The 22,956-nt window shown below is 34.9% G+C and overlaps 1 protein-coding gene across 2 annotated transcripts; it reads left to right on the forward strand.

Annotated features, from left to right (window-relative positions):
• Positions 1 to 4,673: 4,673 nt before the first annotated feature.
• Positions 4,674 to 22,023, forward strand: LOC105329859 (cholecystokinin receptor type A). Of its 2 annotated transcripts, none has more exons than XM_034445009.2 (4): positions 4,674 to 4,814; positions 5,769 to 6,321; positions 19,265 to 19,630; positions 21,266 to 22,023. In XM_034445009.2, the coding sequence occupies exons 2-4, from the start codon at positions 6,012 to 6,014 to the stop codon at positions 21,814 to 21,816; spliced, it is 1,227 nt and encodes a 408-aa protein (XP_034300900.2). In that variant the 5' UTR covers positions 4,674 to 4,814; positions 5,769 to 6,011; the 3' UTR covers positions 21,817 to 22,023. The 2 variants fall into 2 exon arrangements, with proteins under 2 accessions (XP_034300900.2, XP_065932998.1); XM_066076926.1 differs by lacking the exon at positions 4,674 to 4,814 and adding an exon at positions 5,458 to 5,552.
• The last annotated feature ends 933 nt before the right edge of the window (positions 22,024 to 22,956 follow it).

Genomic DNA, 22,956 nt, shown 5'->3' on the forward strand with positions numbered 1-22,956 from the left:
AATTATTGTCTCTTTAAACAAGTTGGCTTTAATTCTTTTGCAAAGTTTCTGATACAAGTTGATAACAGGTATGATTGAAAATGAACAATTATGGTTAATATCCAAGTAAAATTAAATTTGATTGGATCCAAACCACAAATTCCACAGACATACTCGCATTCCAATACACATTTTATTGAGCAGTCAATATACCAGAAGGTTTTTCCCTTGATGCAGGGAACAGCTCACTGTGCTCTATTGCCCACGGTTGGTGGCCACGGGCAAATGTTCCCTGCACCTCGTGAAAATACCCCGGTACTCTGTTCTATTGACTGCTATGGTTTATATTATTGTACAAATATGGTTTGTATTGTGATAATATTCGGAGAGCTGCTACATAGCATAGTAACGAATGAACATCGGCGAGTAGTGTCGCCCTAGGGGCATGCTGATCAATTATTTATAATATAGTATATATGTCCCGTTTTTCTCCATATACTGTTTTCATTTTATTCCATAGACAGGTGAGACACACTTTCAGTTTGTGCTCCATGGTCTTTAGGTCACCTGAGTCTGAGTCACTCAGGTGACCTACTGCAATCGGTCTTTGACGTGCATTAACAATTTTACATTTTGAACTTCTTGAAAAAAATTGTTACCATTTGATTGGTTCGAGCATCTCTGGTATGAGAGGAATCAAAATTATGATAAAATGACTTTACCACCGCCGAGGCCTCATGGATGGGGCTAAATATGAGACCAAATATGAAAAAATTTTCTTGTTACTCCCATAGATATTTGAAAAAAAAATAAATACATGGTTATTATGTCCATGAAGTCCTCTACCGTAATTGTGAAATCCATAGTCTCTTGACCGGGGATTCAGGCCCAAGGGCGGTGCCAATATGGCCATTTAGTGAACATTTATTAAATCTTCGAAAATCTTTTTTACTCCCAGATATATTATATGGCTATGGTGTCCATGGAGCCACCTACTTAAATTGTAAGGGGTTTAGGCTCTTAGGTATTTCCAATATGGCCACGGTTATAACATTGTATAATATTTGTTGATGTACTTTTACAGTCGTATGAGATAAACAAAATGTATTGTTTACGTCTACAATGTCCTCTTAAATTGTGAAATTCACGGGGCAGGGGTTCAGGATTTTTTGGGGTGGTGGGGGTGAAAAATACAGCCATATAGTGAACTTGTAGTTTTTAAGGTTACTTGTGACTATTGGGTAACCTATTGCCGGTGTTTATATGTTTTAGGAATAGTTAAACTTCTCTTAGGTTCAATCTTAATTCATTGCTTGAAAAGGTTACATATTACCGTTGTTTTCTTAATTTTAAGCTTAAAAAGCCAATGACAAAATCCATTCGTTTAGACCATAGTATAGTATAGTATAGTATAGTATAGTACTGGTATAGTATAGTAATAGTATAGTATAGTACCAGTATAGTATAGTACCAGTATAGTGTAATATAGTACAGTACAGTATAATATATTATAGCATAGTATATAGTATGGTACTAGTATATAGTTTAGTATATAGTTTGTTATGTTATATACGTTATAGTTGTGTAGTGTGGTAAGGTTTATTGTATAATACAGTAAAGATTAGAATAGGCTAGAAAAGTATAGGTAGTAAAGTAAAGCTTAGTATGATCTAGTATAGTATAGTATAGTATAGTATGATATAGTATAGTATAGTATGATATAGTATAGTATAGTATGATATAGTATAGTATAGTATAGTATAGTATAGTATGGTATGGTATGGTATGGTATCTCAAAATTCATATCATGCATCCCTCTTTGTATCCCATTGTTGTCGTGTTTTCGTAGAATACTCACACAAATGACAGAACACCCACGAAATGTTCGGCCGAATAATTGATGTTGACTTTATATGCAGATGAGGTGCATGTATTTTTATCCATGCTTCATCTTTAAAAACACATAATATTTTTGTCCAAGGATTGTCATTGTGGCAATTTGAGTTGATTCCTGATTCCTGTCACACTATACATTATTAGCAACGCTCTTTCTCTCTCTCTCTCTCTCTCTCTCTCTCTGTCTGTCTGTCTGTCTGTCTCGCTCTCTCTCTCTCTGCAAATATCAATAGCTAACGCTAGGATTTTTTTTCAGCAAAACACTCCTGTATTCAAAATTCACCTTTCAGCTTTATCTGACTCAATCGCTGGTGCCATGTCAACAGTCAAGCATTAACTCTGCCATTAAAGTAATTTGACGCAAGCCTTTACTTTATATAGCGTGCAAGTACACAAAAAGCGTAGTAGCATTCATAATATCTTCGCTTAAGACAAAAAAATATGCAAAAACAAATTTCCCTCTTCGTATAATGTCACAAGAGACGAAACCAAAACCTCATTTTATTTCTCTTCTGTTTAAGGATGCATTGTGTGGTAGCTATGAACGGAATATATAAAGGTGTAATATTGATACATCGAAAAGATAATCATTATCGATTTTAGGCTTCGATTTAATTTACGTCAGAAGCTTAACCATTTTCCTTTTAAGATAGGATCATCCATCAGACTCTCGCGGTGACCCTTTTTTCGCGCCATTAATACAACGGAAGGAAATGGACCTCCTATTTATTAGCTTGTTTCCGCTGTCCCCGACAAAACAGACAAATGTGTTACAATAATGTGAGCAATCTAAAACCACTACTGTATTATAAACACCTACCACATATAATTAAAATTTAATTCAGCTATCAATTCAGAAGACTAATTTAATTTATGTCCAAACTACCGCAAAATTAACAAAAATGGGTAAAACTTAATTTTTAAATTCGCGTCAGTCATTTTGCAATCAAAAATGTTTTTTTTAAGCAAACAATATCGAATATAATTTCTGTGTATTGAAAATCTGTGATGTAAAAGTGATCGCAAAAAGCGAAAATTAAATCATCGCGAAAATTACCGGGTATACGTTCGTATGATAGTATGATTTGTTCGCATTATATTGACATCATTTCATTTGTGATATCATTGCTCAAACGTTTCATTTTTAATTTCTAATTTTTTTCCGCGTTTGCCAAATAGAACCATTATAACAGGAGCTTGGACTTTGGGTAGTTGTGTCAAACAGCAATGTGACGTATGCCTGTCTATTTCATTGCTGCCCACTCAGTGAAAGCTAATTGAAATCAACACAATTTGTCTTGCTTTTGAGCTAAGACTACCCAATCGGTGCATATTTCACTTGAATCCAGCGTCATTTTTAACATGTTTTGACGCAAGAAATGGTAGCTACGTCCTACGGAAAGTCCAAGGCCTTGTTAAAATGGTTCTAATAGAAAGCTCCATCTTACTTCAAGATTGTATCATTTCAGTTATTTTATTTGTTTTAAGCACTAACATAACATCAAACGAATTGATTTTTTCATTTCCTTCTATTTTTCTGATGTCTATTGTCCTTTCTGATATATTTCATTTTTTTCAAATAAAATATACAACATGACTACAAGTAGTCATGTTGTATATTTTATTTGAAAAAAATGAAATATATCAGAAAGGACACTATTGTCCTCTATGTAAAATATTGAAAATTTCTAAATTAAAATTTCAGCAGAAATTGCAAGCTATATAGACATTGCTATGAGTGCTAGTATTTTAAAGAAATGGTATTTCATAATATGTCTGTCTGCAAATCATTAAAAAAAAAAGCCTTTAAATGAGAACAATAGAGCATCATTTAATATACTTCGTGAGTTTGAGGTTGGGAGTTGCAATAACTTGGTTAGAGGACGTGACTTAATATTTTAACAGTCTAATCAGGCGTGGGCCACATATCAATAGATAAATCAACCACGAATATTGCGAACAAAAAAATTCAACACTTTTGTATCAGTACCAAAACCATAAGAAAGCAATTCTAGGTATTTCTCTCTCATTATTTCGTAATTCGCTTAGATCGTAGCAAAGATTGATTATAGCAATATCTTGCTATTGGAATTTTGACAACATTTACCGAGATATGGACAATGTAAGTCGCGGTTGAAGGATGGAGCGCATGCTTTCTGGCGGGCTAGGGCTTCTACTGCATTTGTCTACCAGATCTACTGAAGATTAGCATGCGATGAAGTGTCTGATGCTGTAGGCTATCTTCTAGATCCAATGTATTTTCACACAGACTATCTTTTAGAATACCTGACCATATCAGATGTATTAACTATATAGAAATATATTCCTTTCTGTAACACTTTTATGTATTCGTTGTATGTGAAACACCGTCAATATTCAATGTCTAATGATAAGTGATTAAATCCAATGCAAAACGTAGGTCTTCTTTTAGAACACGTTTCAAAAAATTATAGTTTTGCATGCATTCATCCGTCGAACCAATCTTAAATATGCGATTGGTATTTGACTTGATTCATATTACTATGCATTACTGTACCTATTCTTATAATGCTGTTGATTAAAACATCCACAGGAAAAAAAATGTTAAATACACCAATGTTAACCATAGTATTTGATGCTTTGCTAAGTAGTTTATACATATATTAATTAGTATACATGAATATTGTAAAATGAGGACGAGTATTTGTTTATCACACACAGCACACAAATACATATATAGCCAGTCTTCACACATATCCATTGGTGTCGCCCCGTGTAAAAAGACATTCCTGTTTTGAATAATAAATTCTATTAAATGACGCAGCGAACATGATGTTTATGACAAAAGGTAAAAACATGTAATGGACTTTCACGGTCTACTAATTGTATTGTTTTACAGAATTACAAAAAAAGCTCCACTTATGATTGTACTGGATTACCGAAGATGTTGTTCTAGCCAGGTAGGAATATTTTTATACACAAAACATAACTTTATTTTGTGAATCCAACTTTTGTTTCTCCGTAGTTTGTTACACTTACATAGTGTAAATATCATTCATCAGACAGTCGGTTGGTGTGTCAGAAATCGTCAGGACATTTTACATTAATTTTCTTAATTGGTGTTTACATTGTTGGTGCTTACTTTACAAATGCACTTATGTGTTCACAAGGTTACCTGTCAACCTACAATAGCTAGACATGATTTGAGGCACATCCAATGACGATTTTTGAAGGTTAAAAGTATCTCTTATGATTATCGCACGGCGCCTTACTCCGCATGTAATAAGCAGTTATTCTTAACTCTATCGAAAGAAAAAAAAATCTTGCGAAATATTATTTATAATTATTTATGATAATCTTTGCTTTTTGTCAGGTATTCTGACTGTTAAAATGTTTCTTCGTACAAAAAAATCTGGGGTTTTTTTTGGTCAGGTATTCAAACTGTTAGGTATTCGGACATCATTTATAGCAGCTCCCTGCACCGAAGTAGCAATGTTACACCTATTGCAGGTGCACGCTCGGTCTGTTCCTGCCAAGCATGCACGCTAGGAAAACAATAACACTGCGATGTCTATACTAATTGTTATTAGCGTTATGTAATCATAAACACTACAGGGTTCTGGGAGGAGTGGGAGCTTTGTTAATGTCAACTTAATAGATAATTTTACATCTGCATACATTGTATGCAGCTCAGCAATGTAATATGACTTGCCTCTACTCCTTTTTTTAATAGTACCCTCAAATGATGTTCTGATATTATAGATAGTGTGTGAAAGTGATTGGTCTGTTATCATCTGAAGTCCCCCGGGGAATTTTCTTGTTGCCACTCCAATATGACTGATATATCACATACATTCCACAAAGGAATTATTTTCAGGTGTAAAAAAAATTCTCCCACCATTTGTCTATTTCAGATGAAGTATAAGGTTTGGGATCAGCGATATTGGAGGCAACCATTGATTGTAGGCGCCGATTAGCAGCGAATGGACACTAGCAGCCACGCACTGCATTCCCAAACACTGGCAGAGATACATTGGGAAAACACTGACGCACCACCTTCTGTACGGAATAACAAAATGACCGCTTGTAACATAGCTATCTTCTGTGTATCTGTATACTAGACCTTATGTTCTTCATAATATTACTAACGACAGAGAATGAATAGTTCCAACATTTCCGAGTGTAACAATTGCAGCGGACACCCGCCTCATGAGTCCCTGAGCTCGGAGACAGCGGCGGTGTGCTACGCCGTCATTTTTGTCCTGGCCCTTGTGGGCAACATTCTGGTCATCGCCACACTGGTCCAGAACAAGAGGATGCGGACGGTGACCAATGTGTTCCTCCTGAACCTGTCCTTCAGCGACCTTCTCTTGGCGGTCTTCTGTATGCCCTTCAACATCATTCCAATGCTCATGAGGAATTTTGTGTTCGGACCAACAGTTTGCTATCTATCGCGGTACTTTCAGGGTAAGTTTCAAAACATATTTAAAAAGAGAGAGTAAAAGACGCCGGTTTTTCTTTAAAAGTTGACGAAATATTAAGAGTTTACAAGGTCTTGTAGAGGATTGGTATGGAAATTATTATAAAGATGATTTATTTACAGAAGTATCAAGAACTGCGAATATAATATGTTCGTTACATTCACAACGTCCTTGCTAATGTCTAGAATACAGCTGAGACCAAATTAAAGTCATTTTTGTTTCTTGACTTTGGTATCATAAAAAAGGACATCTATCGTAGAAAAATCATGAACAGGTACTTCTATTTTAGACTCAGACTTTTACATAAAGGTATAACTTCCGCTGCTGATACTAGCATTTAGTTTACGATTTTCGCTTCGTTATTCTGATGAACAGCACAAACATACATGCAAAGTTACCCGGTGTCTTTGGTAAAATGCCATGTTCTTTTGACCAAGAATCTAAATTCCATAAAAGACAAGAGGTATATTATTCGTGTTCCACGGTTTCTTATAAAATCTTCTATATGCATGACATATTGCGGATTTTATTTGAAAAATAACATATGTCAGAAAAGACAATGATAAGGGGGTTTTGTTGTTGTTGTTGTTGTTGACATTTTGAAATAATTTTTCTGATTTAAAGAAATGAAACGAATCTTTGCCAAAATTTTGCTTGTAGGTGTTATAGTCATGTCAAGTTAAAGACATTGGTTTTACGTTCACGAATTGAGTTCTTTGTAAAACTGAGTTCACAGAATAAGTTGGAGTCGATCACACAGCCATTTAAAGGTTTTTCTGAAAATGGAGATAAAGATTAGATATGTTGCTTGGTTTGGTGTCAGGGTTAAAGGGGCATGGTGACGATTTTGGTCAAGTTTTATTTTTCTTATTTTATTGTTCACAATGCTTTAGGAACGCATTTCTAATGCTCAAATGAAATTTGAGAGTCAGTCGTAAAGTTGTTAGCAAGATACGGGGCTCACAATTCTTTGTCATGTTAACAAGGCTCGTGCCCTGTTTTTGTTTACATATGTTTAAATACCAGTAAACGTCTTTATCAAGCTGTAATTGTCTATCTTCTTATATTTATTTTATGCATAAATAAACAATTCCTTTCGATAAACACATTCATTTTTGGTCTTAAACTGGAATTTTCTTTTCAACATTCAAAATGTAAACAAAAGCTCTGTTTACATAGCAAAGAATTGTAAGTTCTGTAACTCGCTTATAACTCAACGAATGACACTCAAGTTTTGTTTGCCTAATAAAAATGTCTTACTAAAGCATTGTAAACCTTAAAATTGAAAAAAATAATTTTTGACCAAAATCGTGACCATGCCCCTTTAAGAAGCGCAAAAACAAATATGAGTGGAAGGTAGAGGTTTAGACAAACTGAACTCTAGACTGAAACTGTTCACTTGTAAACTGCGTGATGTTCAATGAATACAGCAAAATATGAAAATTACTAAGGGTGTCCATATTTTACCAGACATGGGTTGTTCTGGGTTCGACCAATACCAGTTATTGTGTAATATCGTATTATCGTGTAAAACAGCCGTTGTTTTATTAGCCCACTATGCCGGGGAATCAAGAGGAGACTACAAAGATTTTACTGTTGTCTTCCAGTCCGTCTGTCAGTCATCTTATCGCCACTTGATATTTCAGACTGTTTTGGTTATGGTGTGGAAAATTGAATTGAACTTTATAATGAAAAACCACAGGGGCTCGTCACGAAGTTTTTCAACCTTTTATATATACCACCTCTATACAATAAAGTATTTTATTGTATAGAGGTGGTATGTATAAAAGGTTGAAAAAATTTTATTGTATAGAGGTGGTATATATAAAAGGTTGAAAAACTTCGTGACGAGCCCCTGTGTGAAAAACTACAGATCAAGTTCAAATGCACCCTGTGTTGTTTTTGCCAACACACAACCAGAATAAAAAGAACTTCGTTCTAAACATTCCCAAACTGTTTTTTTAAACATCCGGTCTCGACCATCTCTTACAAAGTAATCCCTTGTAATGGGCGGATCCAACTTTGTTTTAGGCACTATCATTTATAAAGCCTCATTCTTTCCATGAACAATTGAATTAGGCTACTTGGCGGATCCTACAATCATGGCACTACATGTATATAACTTTCGTTCTGTCAAGGAAAAAAAATCGGCGGATCTAACTTACTGTCTGAATACCGTCACTCCTCCATCAATAAACTCTCATGTAAACCAGGAACAATACACTGGTTGAAGGCCAATGGAATTCCTTTATTGGATTTACAGAGATTACAAATTGACCTATTTATATGTGTAGCCCAAATCGAGCAAGTTAACAACTTTTATGGGATAACACCACAGCTGAAATATATTAGTAAGGCAATTGCATACAGTAAATTTGGCATGATTGAAAGAGAGCTTATTGGGTTTCTGAAGGATTGGTTCGGTATACGCCTTTGTATATAACTGTCTTGACTTGCTGAAAATGAAATTGATTTCGTCTTTAATTCTATTTTACATACTTTGCTAAACATGTGTAAAGAAAAAAAGAATACTTACATGGGTTGATGTGTCATTCGGTCATGGCATGAGAATCTGTTAGAAATGGGATTAACCCTTAATGAATTAGTCCAAATATTTATCAGTCCTAACATTGGCAAAGGTTCTGCATAAGAACATACATGTACAAATATTCAAAAATTAACGCATTAGTGAATGTAATGTCAGAGTAATAAGGATTGAAAACAGAATGTGTAAATTGCTGAAAAGTTACGCAAACTACTTGCCTCTTGATAGAACGAAAACGCATATAAATATAAAATAATATTTAAGGTATGACGTCACATTTACTAGCAAGTGTATTGAAGAGTAAATTTCGGCAATATAGCAAACTTTTATTTGAGAGGAAGGAACCATTACCAATATGTAAAAGAGTGAGTTCAAAAAAAGAGGCGGGTGCAGGGTAAAAAAGAAGTCAAATTATTTTGATTGTAATTTATTTGGATCCAGGTAGAAAGGGTAGTAGTCCAATTTACTATCCTTACAGCTGATCTAGCGAGTAAGGAATGAAATTAGTAATGGAGACTAACTTGTGCGTAATCTATAAGTATTTCCAGGATTTTTTAGTTAAAATGTTCAGTGCGAGTTACTATGTGAACAAGCAAGCTCATATTCGTTTTTTAGAACAAATAAACAAGAAACACAGTATAATATACACACAATTATCATACTCATTAACAAAACCAACATTACAATAACAACAACATCATCTGCATAATGAAAAATATTATCAACCACAACATTATCCTGAACAACATCATTAGAAAGTAATGGCAGCAAGAAAAACAATATCGATAAAATCAACAATAATGGCAAACAAAACAAATTAACCAACATCATTGTCATTACTTGCAAATTTGTAAACAGCATTTTTTTTAGAGCAACAATACCAAGTACAGCAAAATTATCAACAACGTAATTGACCACTATAATGATATAAATAGACAAAATAATATAACATAATAGACTAAAATAACACCGACATCTACAACAATAACAATAAGAGCAACGTCAAAAACAATATAGCCTAATCAATAAATACCGGTGTTGTATAGCAGTTTTTCCCCCATAGTAGCTTCTCCCCCCGGAAAACCTACTATATAGTAGCCTTTCCCCCTGGGGGGAAAAGCTACTATATAGTAGCTTTTCCCCCATAGTAGGGTTTCTCCCTCACGTTTTTGGTTCAGATTTTATAAAAAATATTGATGGAAATCCAGTAAGGATTAAAATTAATGTTTCTACACTCCCAGGTTGCATACATGTACAACTGCATTCATCTATAAAGGCTAAGTTTCGTTTTGCCGATTTATTATTTTTATAGACTATGCTGAAAATTGAACATGTGTGTAATGGAATTACAAATAAAACTAAATTTAGGTAATTAATTGAAAAAAAAATACTTGGTTTTACAAGTTATACACTTATATGCATAATTCTGTGTTCTGAAATTGTACTAAGCGAGAATGTTTTAAGAATTTTTTGATAAATCTATCAGACTGTCTGTCTGTTTTTGAAAATTTCATCCAGGCTAAACCTCTGTTTTAAAGAGATTTTGTTTCCAATGTTTCAGAGCCCGATTTTTAAAATCCTATTATAATGATTATAGTGTATATTCTTAAGGGTCCAATGTCTCATAAACTAGAGATGACCATATCACCATATTTTCATAGTGGCAGTGGTTTACCACTTGTATCTGACTCTGAAAATTTTAGCCCTCAGGGTAGGGGCCATTGATGTTTCAGGGCCCGATGTTTAAAACCCCATTATAATGATTGAATAGTGTTCTATAAGTGGGGATCCGAATCTCATATTCTAGAGATGACCACTTAACCATATTTTCACAGTGATAGTGTTATACCACTCATAGGCATCGGAACCGGGGAGGGGGCGGGGCTAGGGGGGGCTTAGCCCCCCCCCCCACTTTTTTTTGCAAAGTTATACCCAATCATTAGAAACATAGCATGATAGAGGGTTCAGCCCCCCCCCCCCCCACTTTTTCTCGCAGGAAAGATTATTGTTCCTAAATTTACCTTGAAAGACTGAGAAGTTGGATTCAGAAGTACCCTAGCCCCCCCCCCCCCCCCCCCCGGATTAGGAATTTCATGATTTTGGAAAAAAAAATTGGGGTTTTTTTTCTTTTGGAATTATAGGTGTACTCACCCCCCCCCCCCCCCCCCCCAGTTAGGATTTCCATGATTTTTGGGAATTACTTTTTTCTCAATATTTCTTATTTCTGAGGATTAGTCTAGCCCCCCCCCCCCACTTTCAATTTGCTTCCGACGCCAGTGTGCCACTAGTAGATGACACTGAAAACTTTAGCCCCCATGCAGGGTAGGGGCCTTTGTTGTTTTTGAGCCTGATGTTTGAAATCCAATTATAAAGAAAATGCATTTTTAGGGCTCCATATCTCAAAAACTAAAGATGACCACATGAACATATTTTACGGTCATTTAAAAGTAAAAACATCATTTAAAAATACACAATCGCTCATTATTTCCTTATCAAAATGATTGAAAATTACGATTCTGCTTTTCTTTTTTAAGAACTATATATAATATGATTTAAATTTGGCCCCCATAATTCGCAATTTTTTAAAGTGTTTCGGGTACAGTAAAATGTTATGTTATTTTTTAGAAGAGTTGATTTAAAAAATATTTTTTACCTATTCATTTGATTTATTTGCACTCACTTGCAGTATTTGACGTCAGAAGTAACGCTATTACTTCAATTCAATCAAAATCGGTCAAAAATTGACATTTTTCTTATCCGTTTACGAATGGGAAATATACAGCGCATGCTTGAACAAAGATATTTTTTTGTTACTTATTAGTCTTGGCTATATATATCTCTGATTAAAATATTTTGTTTGTTCAAGCATGCGCTCTATGTTTTCTTGCTTGAAAACAAGCTGTTTTATGCTAAGATTGCAAAAATGGCGGGAAAAGGTTGTCTTTACGATGTCATTTTTCTTAAATGTGAGCACTTGAATCAAAATGAACATTATGTATAAACATCACATATATATCTGTACAAAGAAAAAAAAGAATTGAAGTAAAACGACGATGTTCATTTTAGGGGGGCCATCTAAGGCGCCCATATCATATATAGTCCAAAGTTTACGAACAAATTTTTTTAAAAAGGTACGCAGGTAAATTCATTATTCTTCAAAACATTTAATCAATTCATAAGATGACTAATGATATAATAAATAACTAGAAAAATAAATCAATAAACTTTTATTCATAAAAGAAGCAACCGAAAATCAAAAATAACCTAAGCGCATACATGTATACGACTTTTTTAACTTGTTAGTTGATTAGAAGACCAAGCTTATATTTAAAAAAAATAAGTCAGCTCATCACAATAGATGTGTTGGTTTTTTGGGGGTTTGGTTTTTTTTAAAAATCACCCTTGTTTCATTGTTCGAAGAAATAATATGGTACACAAGTAAATCTTTATTAAGTGAATCGTATATCTTGATTTATATGGCATCGTTTTCAAAATTGTATATTCATAAATCATGTTGCAAACTTAGAAGGGGAAAATTAGCAAATACTGAGTGTAAATATATACATAAGGTTGGTTCAGGCTCTATTTCACATTTTCGCAAGTAACCAGCAAAGATACCGACATTGTTCTGGTAGTGAAGACATTTTCTTTTTTTAAACAAAATGTTTACATCATAAAATCTCGCGTTTCGTAAAAAATGTGCTAAAAATATGAATATGCGTAACTTTAAAACAAAATTGTAAACACTAACTTTTCACATGCTTTTAATATATAATCAATTAAAATACCCCTTACCCATGATTTAGAACACCATCAATCAAAATAAAACTAAAACATTTCAGTTCTCATCATATCATTGCATCCTGTCTCCCGTTTGATATTTAGAAGAAGAAATATATAATTGTTTTTAAGATCGTCAATTCGAACGGTATTAATTTAAAATTGATAGCCTTTTGGACGAAGGGAGTAATACATTTCCACTTTGTATTCCCTTCCTCTACAAAATTAAGTCAAGATTGTACAGTTAGTTCCCTCGGAGAAGCTTATACAGCGATGGTAATACATTGGAAAATTACAGTTCCAAACCAGCGTATTTTTACTCAAATGTGTTCTCATGTGTTCTTAACGTCGAAGTCGAAACTGTAGAAAAGCATCGATTAGATGAAAAAGATTCGAGTTATTCCGAAATCCTTGTAAAAGGTGTTCCAAAAAGGTGTAAAAACAGGTGAAATAAACAATGATGACACATGAATGTTATGGAGGCGCGTGCCGTAGTTCATATTTTGGGTTAAAAAACCATGAAATACTATTTTATTCTATGTATTAATAAATGCCATAATTATCCTTTTTTATGAGAAATTAATATCATATCAATTATTGCAAATTATTGCCACGAATGGTCCACCATATACATGACCGGAATGTAAAAAAGGGGGAAAATCCACTATATAGTAGGTTTTCCGTGGGGGTAATCTGTCTATAAAAAAGGGGAAAGCCCACTATATAGTCAGCTTTCCCTGGGGGAAAAACTGCTATATAGCCATTTTTCCGGGGGGAAGAACTGCTATATAGCCATTTTTCCGGGGGGAAAGATGGCTAGGGGGAAAAGGCACTATATAACACCGGTATTAAAACAGCAACGTCAATAACAATATAATCAATAAATATTAAAACAGCAACGTCAATAACAATATAATCAATAAATATTAAAACAGCAACGTCAATAACAATATAATCAATAAATATTAAAACAGCAACGTCAATAACAATATAATCAATAAATATTAAAACAGCAACGTCAATAACAATATAATCAATAAATATTAAAACAGCAACGTCAATAACAATATAATCAATAAATATTAAAACAGCAACGTCAATAACAATATAATCAATAAATATTAAAACAGCAACGTCAATAACAATATAATCAATAAATATTAAGATTTTTGAGCATAGAGTAAAGAGAGTTGGGTGATTATGACTATTTTTAGACTAAATAACAATCCTTTAGACGAAGAGATTTATTTAAAGATATAGGTAAAAATGTTTTAACTATATTATTTGTATTTTTTGGCCAAATATTAATGTGGTTTTGAATATCATATTTAAGGTTAATTTTTTAGCTAATTTGTTGACCATCGAACTTTCTAGGCCTTAATTGAAAGATGTTTCATACAGCAAGAGCTCTAGCCATCTGGAAATTGAATCAAGATTTTAGTCCATTAATGATCTTTTTCATTTCCTTATAACAGATTTTAACTCGAGATTTTTAAGCTTAGAGTTTCCGATCGAAAATATAAGAACATTCAACCTCAATTACCGGCGTTTTTGCGAATACCGGAGGATTAATGAAGTAAACTCTGTATTGACTCAACTAATGCAACATTATACTATGTAGACACGTAAGTAAAATCATGTATAATGTGCACCCGAACACAGGTGAACTATCATTCCAATCTTGGATATAGAAATTATGCAAATTTAAAAACATCAGCCCCGATTGTTCCAAAATATTCCGATTAAAATGGAAAATAGTGGAAAACTGGTGGTGAAACAGTTACTTCTTTTATATGGTAATTACAAATCAACGAACTGAAAGTACAAAGAGACATTTGGGTCTGAAAATTAATTTTATTAATTAGATTATGCCTTTTAATAAAATTAATCATATCGGTTACTTTTCTGATTCTCTCTCTCTCTCTCTCTCTCTCTCTCTCTCTCTCTCTCACACACACACACACACACACAAACCAGTCAGTACTTATAATGGTTAACGATTTATGCTCAAATCACTTGTGCCAAGATAAGGAAAAAATCTGTATGTCTATATTTAGAGTAGTCTACACCCATATTATTGTGTAGAGAAGGCAGATGAATACAACTTATTTTAGACACAAAGCAACAAAACAAAGATCAAACAACAAGGAACCATATTAAAGAGGGCCATTTTAATTTGTCACGTGTTATTTACAGATAAATGCATGCTTTTCACGCTGTGTAAGTGCATTTTTCATGGCCAATGGAATCAATGTGTAGATAATGGCCTTTTTGTAATAGCGATTATAGATAATAAGCGGAGAAAATGGAAAGTTGTCGGTGCGGCAAAGCAGGCCAATTACTAAATTAGTCCATCCAAGATATCACTTCCATTTATCAGCGTTTCTCTACGATACGCCATATTGTTCTCGTGGTTTCCCGTGGACCTAGTTGGCGCCAAATAATAAAAAGCAAAAACTTAAAAGCGACTTAATTTTCACTTGATCATAACGTTCGTGCGTGAACGTGTTCTAATTACAATCAGTATCCATAAAATGTGAATAAGAACACTTTTTATTTTATTTTCCTTTGCTGTTGTTATTTTGTGTCTTTTCATTTGTCCTCTTTCTTATTCGATTGCCTTTTTAGTATGTAGGATTTTGGAAAGTTATTAGAAGCAATATTTTTTCAAAGAATTTTGCTTGAAATCAAAATCTGATTTGAGACATACTACAGAGATAACTCGGATTTACCCTCTAATTTTGGAATGAAAAACCCCCCAAAAGACTGGTACTTATTTCTGGTTGTGTTTTATTCTGCTTTGTTATTGAACAGACGACAGATTTCCGTCCACATGGATTTAATAACCTGACAATCTTGTTCGTCAGTGACAGGGGAATCTTTAACTGAATAAGACAACAGATTGAAAGCAACACGCATGGCTGAAAATATGCTGTCAGAGTTTGATTTAATATGCTTCAATTATCTAGTTCTGACTTTTCCCATTGTGCATCTCCTACGTGTACGCACAGTCGTTTTTATTAAGATCGATGTAATAAAACGCCATGTTCTTCACGTATAAGTATTTTCTTAGGAATAAAGTTGCTGTTGCAGGAAAAGTCACGAATAGCTCAAGGTGCTGACTGTCATAGCTGAACTGTCTTTGATATGCTCGATTCAAATTTCCTACAGTGCATACGTCAAAATCAAACCTTTCATGAATGCACGAACAAATTATAGCTTTCCAGATAAGATCTACAAGCGATTTGTGAAGGACTTGGTCTCTAATTAATAATAATTGTCATGCTTTTGTACACTCGTCTGTGTTGTTGACTAAATCATTAATTATACTCATATTTAGCAACCGATGCCAAAGTTCTTTGAAACGGAACGCAAACGATTTTTGCAGTTTCGAACCATTAAAATACTGTAGTTTCACTAGACTTTCAAGGAGATAATTTCGTTGATTTTGAAAGATGTGTAGTTTCAAGGATATATAAGTTTGTTGAGCAAGGTTCTACCAATATGTTGTCATATTTTTGCTTCAACGAACAAATACATGTAACTTCTTGTTCATCTCAAAATCAGAGATGATTCGGTTTGCGGATTTAATGAGGCTGTGTGGTCAACAAATAAGACATCAGATCTGTCTTAAACTTTGACATGTGGTATTGTTGGCCATAAACTAACATAAAGTGAAGAAATAAATCGGGGGGGGGGGGGGGGCTGTATATCTATTTGCCAGTTTGCCAGCACTGGTCACGCAAGTCTTAAAGACAACCTCAACTGTAATGACAAATGCCGTCTTCAGGGTTAATTTCGCGCCGTGTTTGCCCTTCAACATTTGCAAAAGGTTTCGCCCCATTTTCCTTGAAACAGTTTGAAATATATACACTTTCTAACTAACACAGTTATTTAGAAATTGTTTAAATTCGCCTAGTCTTACGGAGGCTGGGTGGTTGACAAATTAATCATCAGATCTGCGTTGAATTCTTAACTTAAAAATGATAAATTTGGCTATAAACAAATACATGTATTTAATATAAAAAAATCGATGCATTTCAATTAAAATTTGAATGCTTTGTTAAATCTATATATAGAGATTTCCTCCTCAAGGAAATTGATATACTCTGAAAAAGCCCACGACAATCAAGCCCTTTTAAATGAGCCCACGGAGAAGGAGGGCGAAATGGTCGAAAATAAAATGCCCACGGAGAAGGAGGGCGAAATGGTCGAAAATAAAATGCCCACGGAGAAGGAGGGCGAAATGGTCGAAAATAAAATGCCCATGGAGAACGAGGGCGAAAAGGTCGAAATGGCCGAAATAAAATGCCCATGGAGAAGGAGGGCGAAATGGTCGAAAATAAAATGCCCACGGAGAACGAGGGCGAAATGGTCGAAAATAAGATGCCCATGGAGAACGAGGGCGAAATGGTCGAAAATAAAATGCCCACGGAGAAGGAGGGCGAAATGGTTGAAAATAAAATGCCCACGGAAAACGAGGGCGATATGGTCGAAAATAAAATGCCCACGGAGAAGGAGGGCGAAATGGTCGAAAATAAAATGCCCACGGAGAAGGAGGGCGAAATGGTCGAAAATAAAATGCCCACGGAGAACGAGGGCGATATGGTCGAAAATAAAATGCCCACGGAGAAGGAGGGCGAAATGGTCGAAAATAAAATGCCCTCAGAGAACGAGGGCGAAGGGCCAAAAATAAAATGCCCACGGAGAACGAGGGCGAAATGGTCGAAAATAAAAGTGATTATTTTCCTGTCCACAGTTTATTGTTACATCCTGCACATTCTCTCTTGATACCGTTTTGTAAAGTCAACAAACATAATGTAAACATTCAGCATACATTATCCTTTTCGTTTTAACCATTTGCTCCCAGTAAAATTCGATATTTGTTAAAGTACATGATTATTTTATATGGCCATTCTTTTATGACTAATGTTTTAAGTAAAGATTGAGGGGCTTTTTTTTGTCACACCTTTGACACTTTAATGTGTTTAGGGATTCGTCTTTGAGATGAGTGCTGCTTTGTTTTCGTGTCACTGCTCAGTGTATCTTGAAATTAACGTAATCATAATCGCTATAGGCGCAAGATACTAGCCCACTGACTGAAGTAGAAGACATAATTGTAAAATTTCAATTCAAACGACACTTGAAATCCGGAAAGAATAAGAACGCCAACAAAAATTATCATTTAAAGACAAAACCCATTTAATACTGATGGGCATAATGGTCAAACAAATTTGAGATCGTGGCAATGGACACATTGAATAGGTGATCTTGAAATACAAGTCTCCGATTTGTTTTTCTTTGTATTCTTAATTAGAATGGATATAAAATTTTAACTTACCTCGAACACAATGGATATATATAGGCATTCATCGACAAAAGGTACGGACGTTTGTGCGTATACTAGTTCTATACATGTACTGTATATTATACCCGGCTAGCTAATTAATTATAGGCATCAAATGATTGTTGTAAAGCAAAGAAAACCCAGGAGAAGGTCACGCATTGTTCAGGTAAACAACCGGTTGAATGACCATACCAATTTTTTCCTGCTTACAGTGCAGAAACAATATGCCTTTGTGTAATTATTGAATTGTTTATTTCTCTCAAATTATGGCAATGGTACATGAGGTACAAGAAATAATTATTTACGAATATACATGTATATACAAATAAAAGGTCAAGTTAGGAAGAGCAGAGAAATTCAAATAAATTGAGCTAATATATTTTTAACAAATATGGACAAATTCTTCAATGTGGTATTTATAAGATTCCCAAATTTATAAGTATTAAAACTTGATAAGTATTTTTCCTTAATTAATTTGTTACGGACTACAGAAAATGCCTGACACTCCACAACGTAGTGGTATTCGTCACCCAAAGTATTTTCATAACATAATCAACAAATTTTTTGACATCTTTCCATGTTTCTCCATCCTATAGTTTCAATTGGTAATTTATGATTACAGGTCTTAATTTTGTAAAAATGAGGTGCCACTAGGTTTGGCCCAGTGTTCGGACCAACAAGTAATTATTCATACCTTGACAATTATTATCAATGGATATCGTCCAGCTTCTCCATAAACCATACAATTTGGGGTACTAGACTTAATATGCAATACAGAGGAAAGTCCAAATTGGGATCATGAAATTACTCCACTCACTGAGCACACGTATACACAGCTTTATTTGAATACAGAAACATCTCCTATTATTTTCCTAGGGTTGGAAAATGACAAAAAGGGCTTTGATTTTGCATCTTAATATAACAGCTGCAATTTATATTTGACTGTTTCATCTTACACTTTCAAACTTAAAATTTGATTCATGTACATTTCAGAGATAATTTGAAATAATGAAACAAATGAATTGCAAGTGTTATACATTTAAATGCCCTAGATCGTAGAAAAAGACTTTAATGGCTTCTTGAATTATTAGTTAATTTACACGTTCCGTTTCTGAATTTACGAACAGCAGCTAAAATTAAAATTCATTTCTTATAAGATAGCCTAATTGATACATGCTTCCATTGAATAATTTTGTTAAGTGAGGATGGCTATTTGAAAAGCTACTATTTCTCATGTATATCATATTTATTTAACAGGGGTATCCGTTGGTGTCAGCAGTTTCACACTGGTAGCCATTTCACTCGAGCGATATTTCGCCATTTGTCGACCGTTACAGTCCAGAAAATGGCAGACCCTCTCCCACGCCTACCGCAGTATACTGCTGATCTGGGGTGTAGCCTTCGTGATCATGATCCCCATTCCTGTCCACACAAACTACGAGAACAAACGTCCCGGAATGTACAGATGCCGCGAGAAGTGGGAGGCGGAAATCGTGGAGCGGATCTACACTGTTTTTCTGGTCCTGATGCTGCTGGTGATTCCACTGATTGCGATGTCCGTGGCGTACGGGATCGTCATGCACACGCTGTATGAAGATATCACGGTATCCAGAGAAACAAATGGTAATATACAAGTTCTTAAAGAACGAGCCATTATTGAAAATTGTAATTAAATGAGGATATCACGGTACCCCCCCCCCCCCCAAAAAAAAAAAACAAACAAAACAAAACAAAAAAACAAGTGTTAGAAACAAACGGCAATACAAGTTCTTAAGGTACAAGTTCATTATATATCGAAAATGTTTACTATATAAAGATAATACGGTTTCTAAAGAAGCAAACGGAAATACAAGTTCTTAACGAACTAGCCATTATTGGAAAGTGTCATTATAAAAAGACATCACGGTTCTCAAAGAAACAAACGGTAATATGACTAAAAAAACCAAGTTATTATTAAAAGTGTTACTATATACTAGATTTGTGGCCAGAATATATGAATGTAAGGAAGGGCATAACTGATAGTAACTTTTGCATTTAGGAATGAATGATTCCGTGTTGCAGTGGTTCTTGTAATTAAAATATCTTTAATAACTGTCTTCAACTATATAAAGACTGAGGTAACTCTATATAATCCACGAATAGACAGTGTCCACTTTGTAAATATGTGAGTGCAAGTTTGGATCCAAGAATGATCACTCAATTTTCGTTAAGCCATACTTTACATGAATGGATGACAAGATTTGTTTTATCGCGTGGGTCTCGTTGGCGAGATTTTAAGTATTTTTGAATGATTTTACACTTCATTAATACCTTTGTCAGTTCTTGTTGAAATCCCTAGACTAAAGTAAATTGTTAAAGATGAGAGATAAATCTGTTTTAAAATTCATCATGATTGAAAGTTGATTAGGCAGCACTTAGTTCAAACTTCCTGGCTATTAACAAATCACGCTCGTTTCCGATTCTGTATGAGAAAGAAAAGTCGAAAAAATTAAATCGTGCGACGTTTTCACATTAGGAATGGCGACTGATTACAAAATTGGCAATCGGTTAATCGCAACTCGTTACGACTGAATACTAGTAACCTATTAATTGTAAAAAAAAAAAAATACACAGGGATTTCGCTGTCTATAATTTAACTTAATTGGATGTCAACGTCTCGATGACTACAAAATAAAATTAGTAAATACAATTGCGCCAGAACATACCACTACATAGGCGTCGGAGGGGGGGGGGGGGGCTAGGGGGGCTTAGCCCCCCCCCCCCCCTACTTTTTTGGCTAAGTTTGACCAAACCATTAGGCAGATAGCAGAATGGAGGGTTCAGCCCCCCCCCCCACTTTTTTTTAGGAGGGAACATAATTTGTTCCGTAAGGTACGTTTGAAAGATTGAGAAGTTGGAGTCAAAGGCATACAAGCCCCCCCCCCCCACGGTTTAGGAACTTTGTTGTTTTTTAAAAAAGAAAATTTGGTAGGTAAGTTGTTTTTTCTTCATAAGAACTATAGGTATCCCCCCCCCCTTCGGATTAGGATTTTCATGATTTGGGGAAAGAAATGTAATGGCCGGAAAGAGTTTTTGTTTTGGAAATATAGGTTTGTTTGTTTGGTGTAAAATTCAGCATTTTGGTTGCTGAAAAGGGTATGCCAAGAAGAAGTTCTTTTAAGCGACACAGATGGACCAATAGCTTTTACATATGTATATATACGCAATGATAGGATCTAGCGTCAAAATTACTAGTACTATTACTATTCATTGTTGTAGGTCTCAACAGACCGCGCCATAGTGAGAGTATCCGGTCGCTAGAAAACTCCAGCTTCCGGAAATTTCTCGGAAACGGAGGAGACGGCCTCAGCAGCACGGAGTCCACGCCACACAAAAGACCAGAACAGCGCTGCATGATTCGGCACTCGAACCCAGAACGAAACCGAGCGGCGAAGGTACGGGTAATCAGGATGTTGTTCGCCGTAGTCATCGAATACTTCATCTGCTGGACTCCAATGTACGCCGTTCAGACATGGAAATCCTTTCACGAGCCAAGTTTAACGCAATATTTTTCCAATCTAACACTTTCTCTTGTATATATGCTGGCGTACCTGTCGTCTGCTTGTAACCCTGTGACGTATTGCTTGATGAACAAAAGTTTTAGACAGTCTTTTCGAAGTGTTTTAAATTGTCGCAACTGTTGCAATATGCTAAGAGCCCAACGACATTTTTCGAATCGCAGTGACCATTATAACTCACTGAAGCTTCAAACAACGCGATGTAGTCTTTTAAAAACCAATCACGCGGAAGTGACGCAAGAACATGTTTAATGACGTTGAAGGACGTTATATTCAATGTGTCTGACTGAGCTATAACAACACATTGAGCATAAATGGAGCTAAAACCTGTCTCACGACACAACAACAACCCAGTGGACAACCGTTATCTGTCTAAAGACACCGTAACTTACTACTTCTGATACCGAACCAATGACGTCATAAACTCTAATCTTCTATATAGAATAGAAAAAAACACAACATGTTCAGCGCTACCACAAACTTTGATCGCAGAATGACCACAATATCGATTGTAACGACACTACAAGGTATCTAATGTAGCAGACTTGTGTATACCTACAGTTTTTGTAGCAGCAAACACATTTCCCCTGGCATTGCAACTCAAGTCGTGATGCAAAAACTCGTCTGAAATGCTCAGATCACTTTCTGTAGGCTAGCTTAATGAACGCAATACCTCACTTATGAGTAGACGTTTTTAAAACTATATTTTACAGTAATCTGTATTTTGAAATTTTAACGTGAAGTTTGCATGAGGAACATTGAATTAACTGACAATGTGTATCAATACGGAAGGATTTACTACATCAGTGACAAGTAACATTGAATACAGACCAAACAGGAGACAAAGACAAAAATCAGTTACCGATGCCTTTACGCCACTGGCTCGAGACGGGTTCTACGTGTTGTAACTTATCAGATCATCTTTGTAGTTTTATTTTTAAAAAGTTCATCGCTTGTTTGTTTCTGATTATGAATTTATCAACCATTTCTTTAGTTTCTTAACAGAAAACCGCTAGTTTGCCGTCCAATATTACCAAAATAGGTGTATTCTTGGCCTCAAGTGCATAAATAGTGGGCTGCGGTTTGTTATTTCTGTAGTCATACATCAATGATGACGTAAAGTCTTGCAAAACTCATTAGCAGAATTCATGAAACGATAGAAACACTTGTCTAGTGATGGCACAACAGGAATATATATCATACTGGAAAATTTCGTCTTACTACTGCAACATTTCATGTGACTCTCTGGAAATTTCATATTGGAACATGTCATGTGACTCTCTGGAAATGTCATATTGGAACATGTCATGTGACTCTCTGGAAATGTCAAACTGGAACATGTCATGTGACCCTGGAAATGTCATCTTGAAACATTTCATGTGGTTCTGGAAA

Source organism: Magallana gigas, chromosome 2, assembly GCF_963853765.1.
Source record: "Magallana gigas chromosome 2, xbMagGiga1.1, whole genome shotgun sequence".
NCBI classification, from domain to species: Eukaryota; Metazoa; Mollusca; class Bivalvia; order Ostreida; family Ostreidae; genus Magallana; species Magallana gigas.

What these genes read in the sequence shown, in the direction of transcription:
- LOC105329859 (XM_034445009.2), top strand. Translation starts at nt 6,012, where the DNA reads ATGAATAGTTCCAACATTTCCGAGTGTAACAATTGCAGCGGACACCCG. An exon ending in TCTATCGCGGTACTTTCAGG is followed by an intron (nt 6,322 to 19,264) that starts GTAAGTTTCAAA and finishes TTTATTTAACAG; the next exon opens with GGGTATCCGTTGGTGTCAGC. An exon ending in GGTATCCAGAGAAACAAATG is followed by an intron (nt 19,631 to 21,265) that starts GTAATATACAAG and finishes TCATTGTTGTAG; the next exon opens with GTCTCAACAGACCGCGCCAT.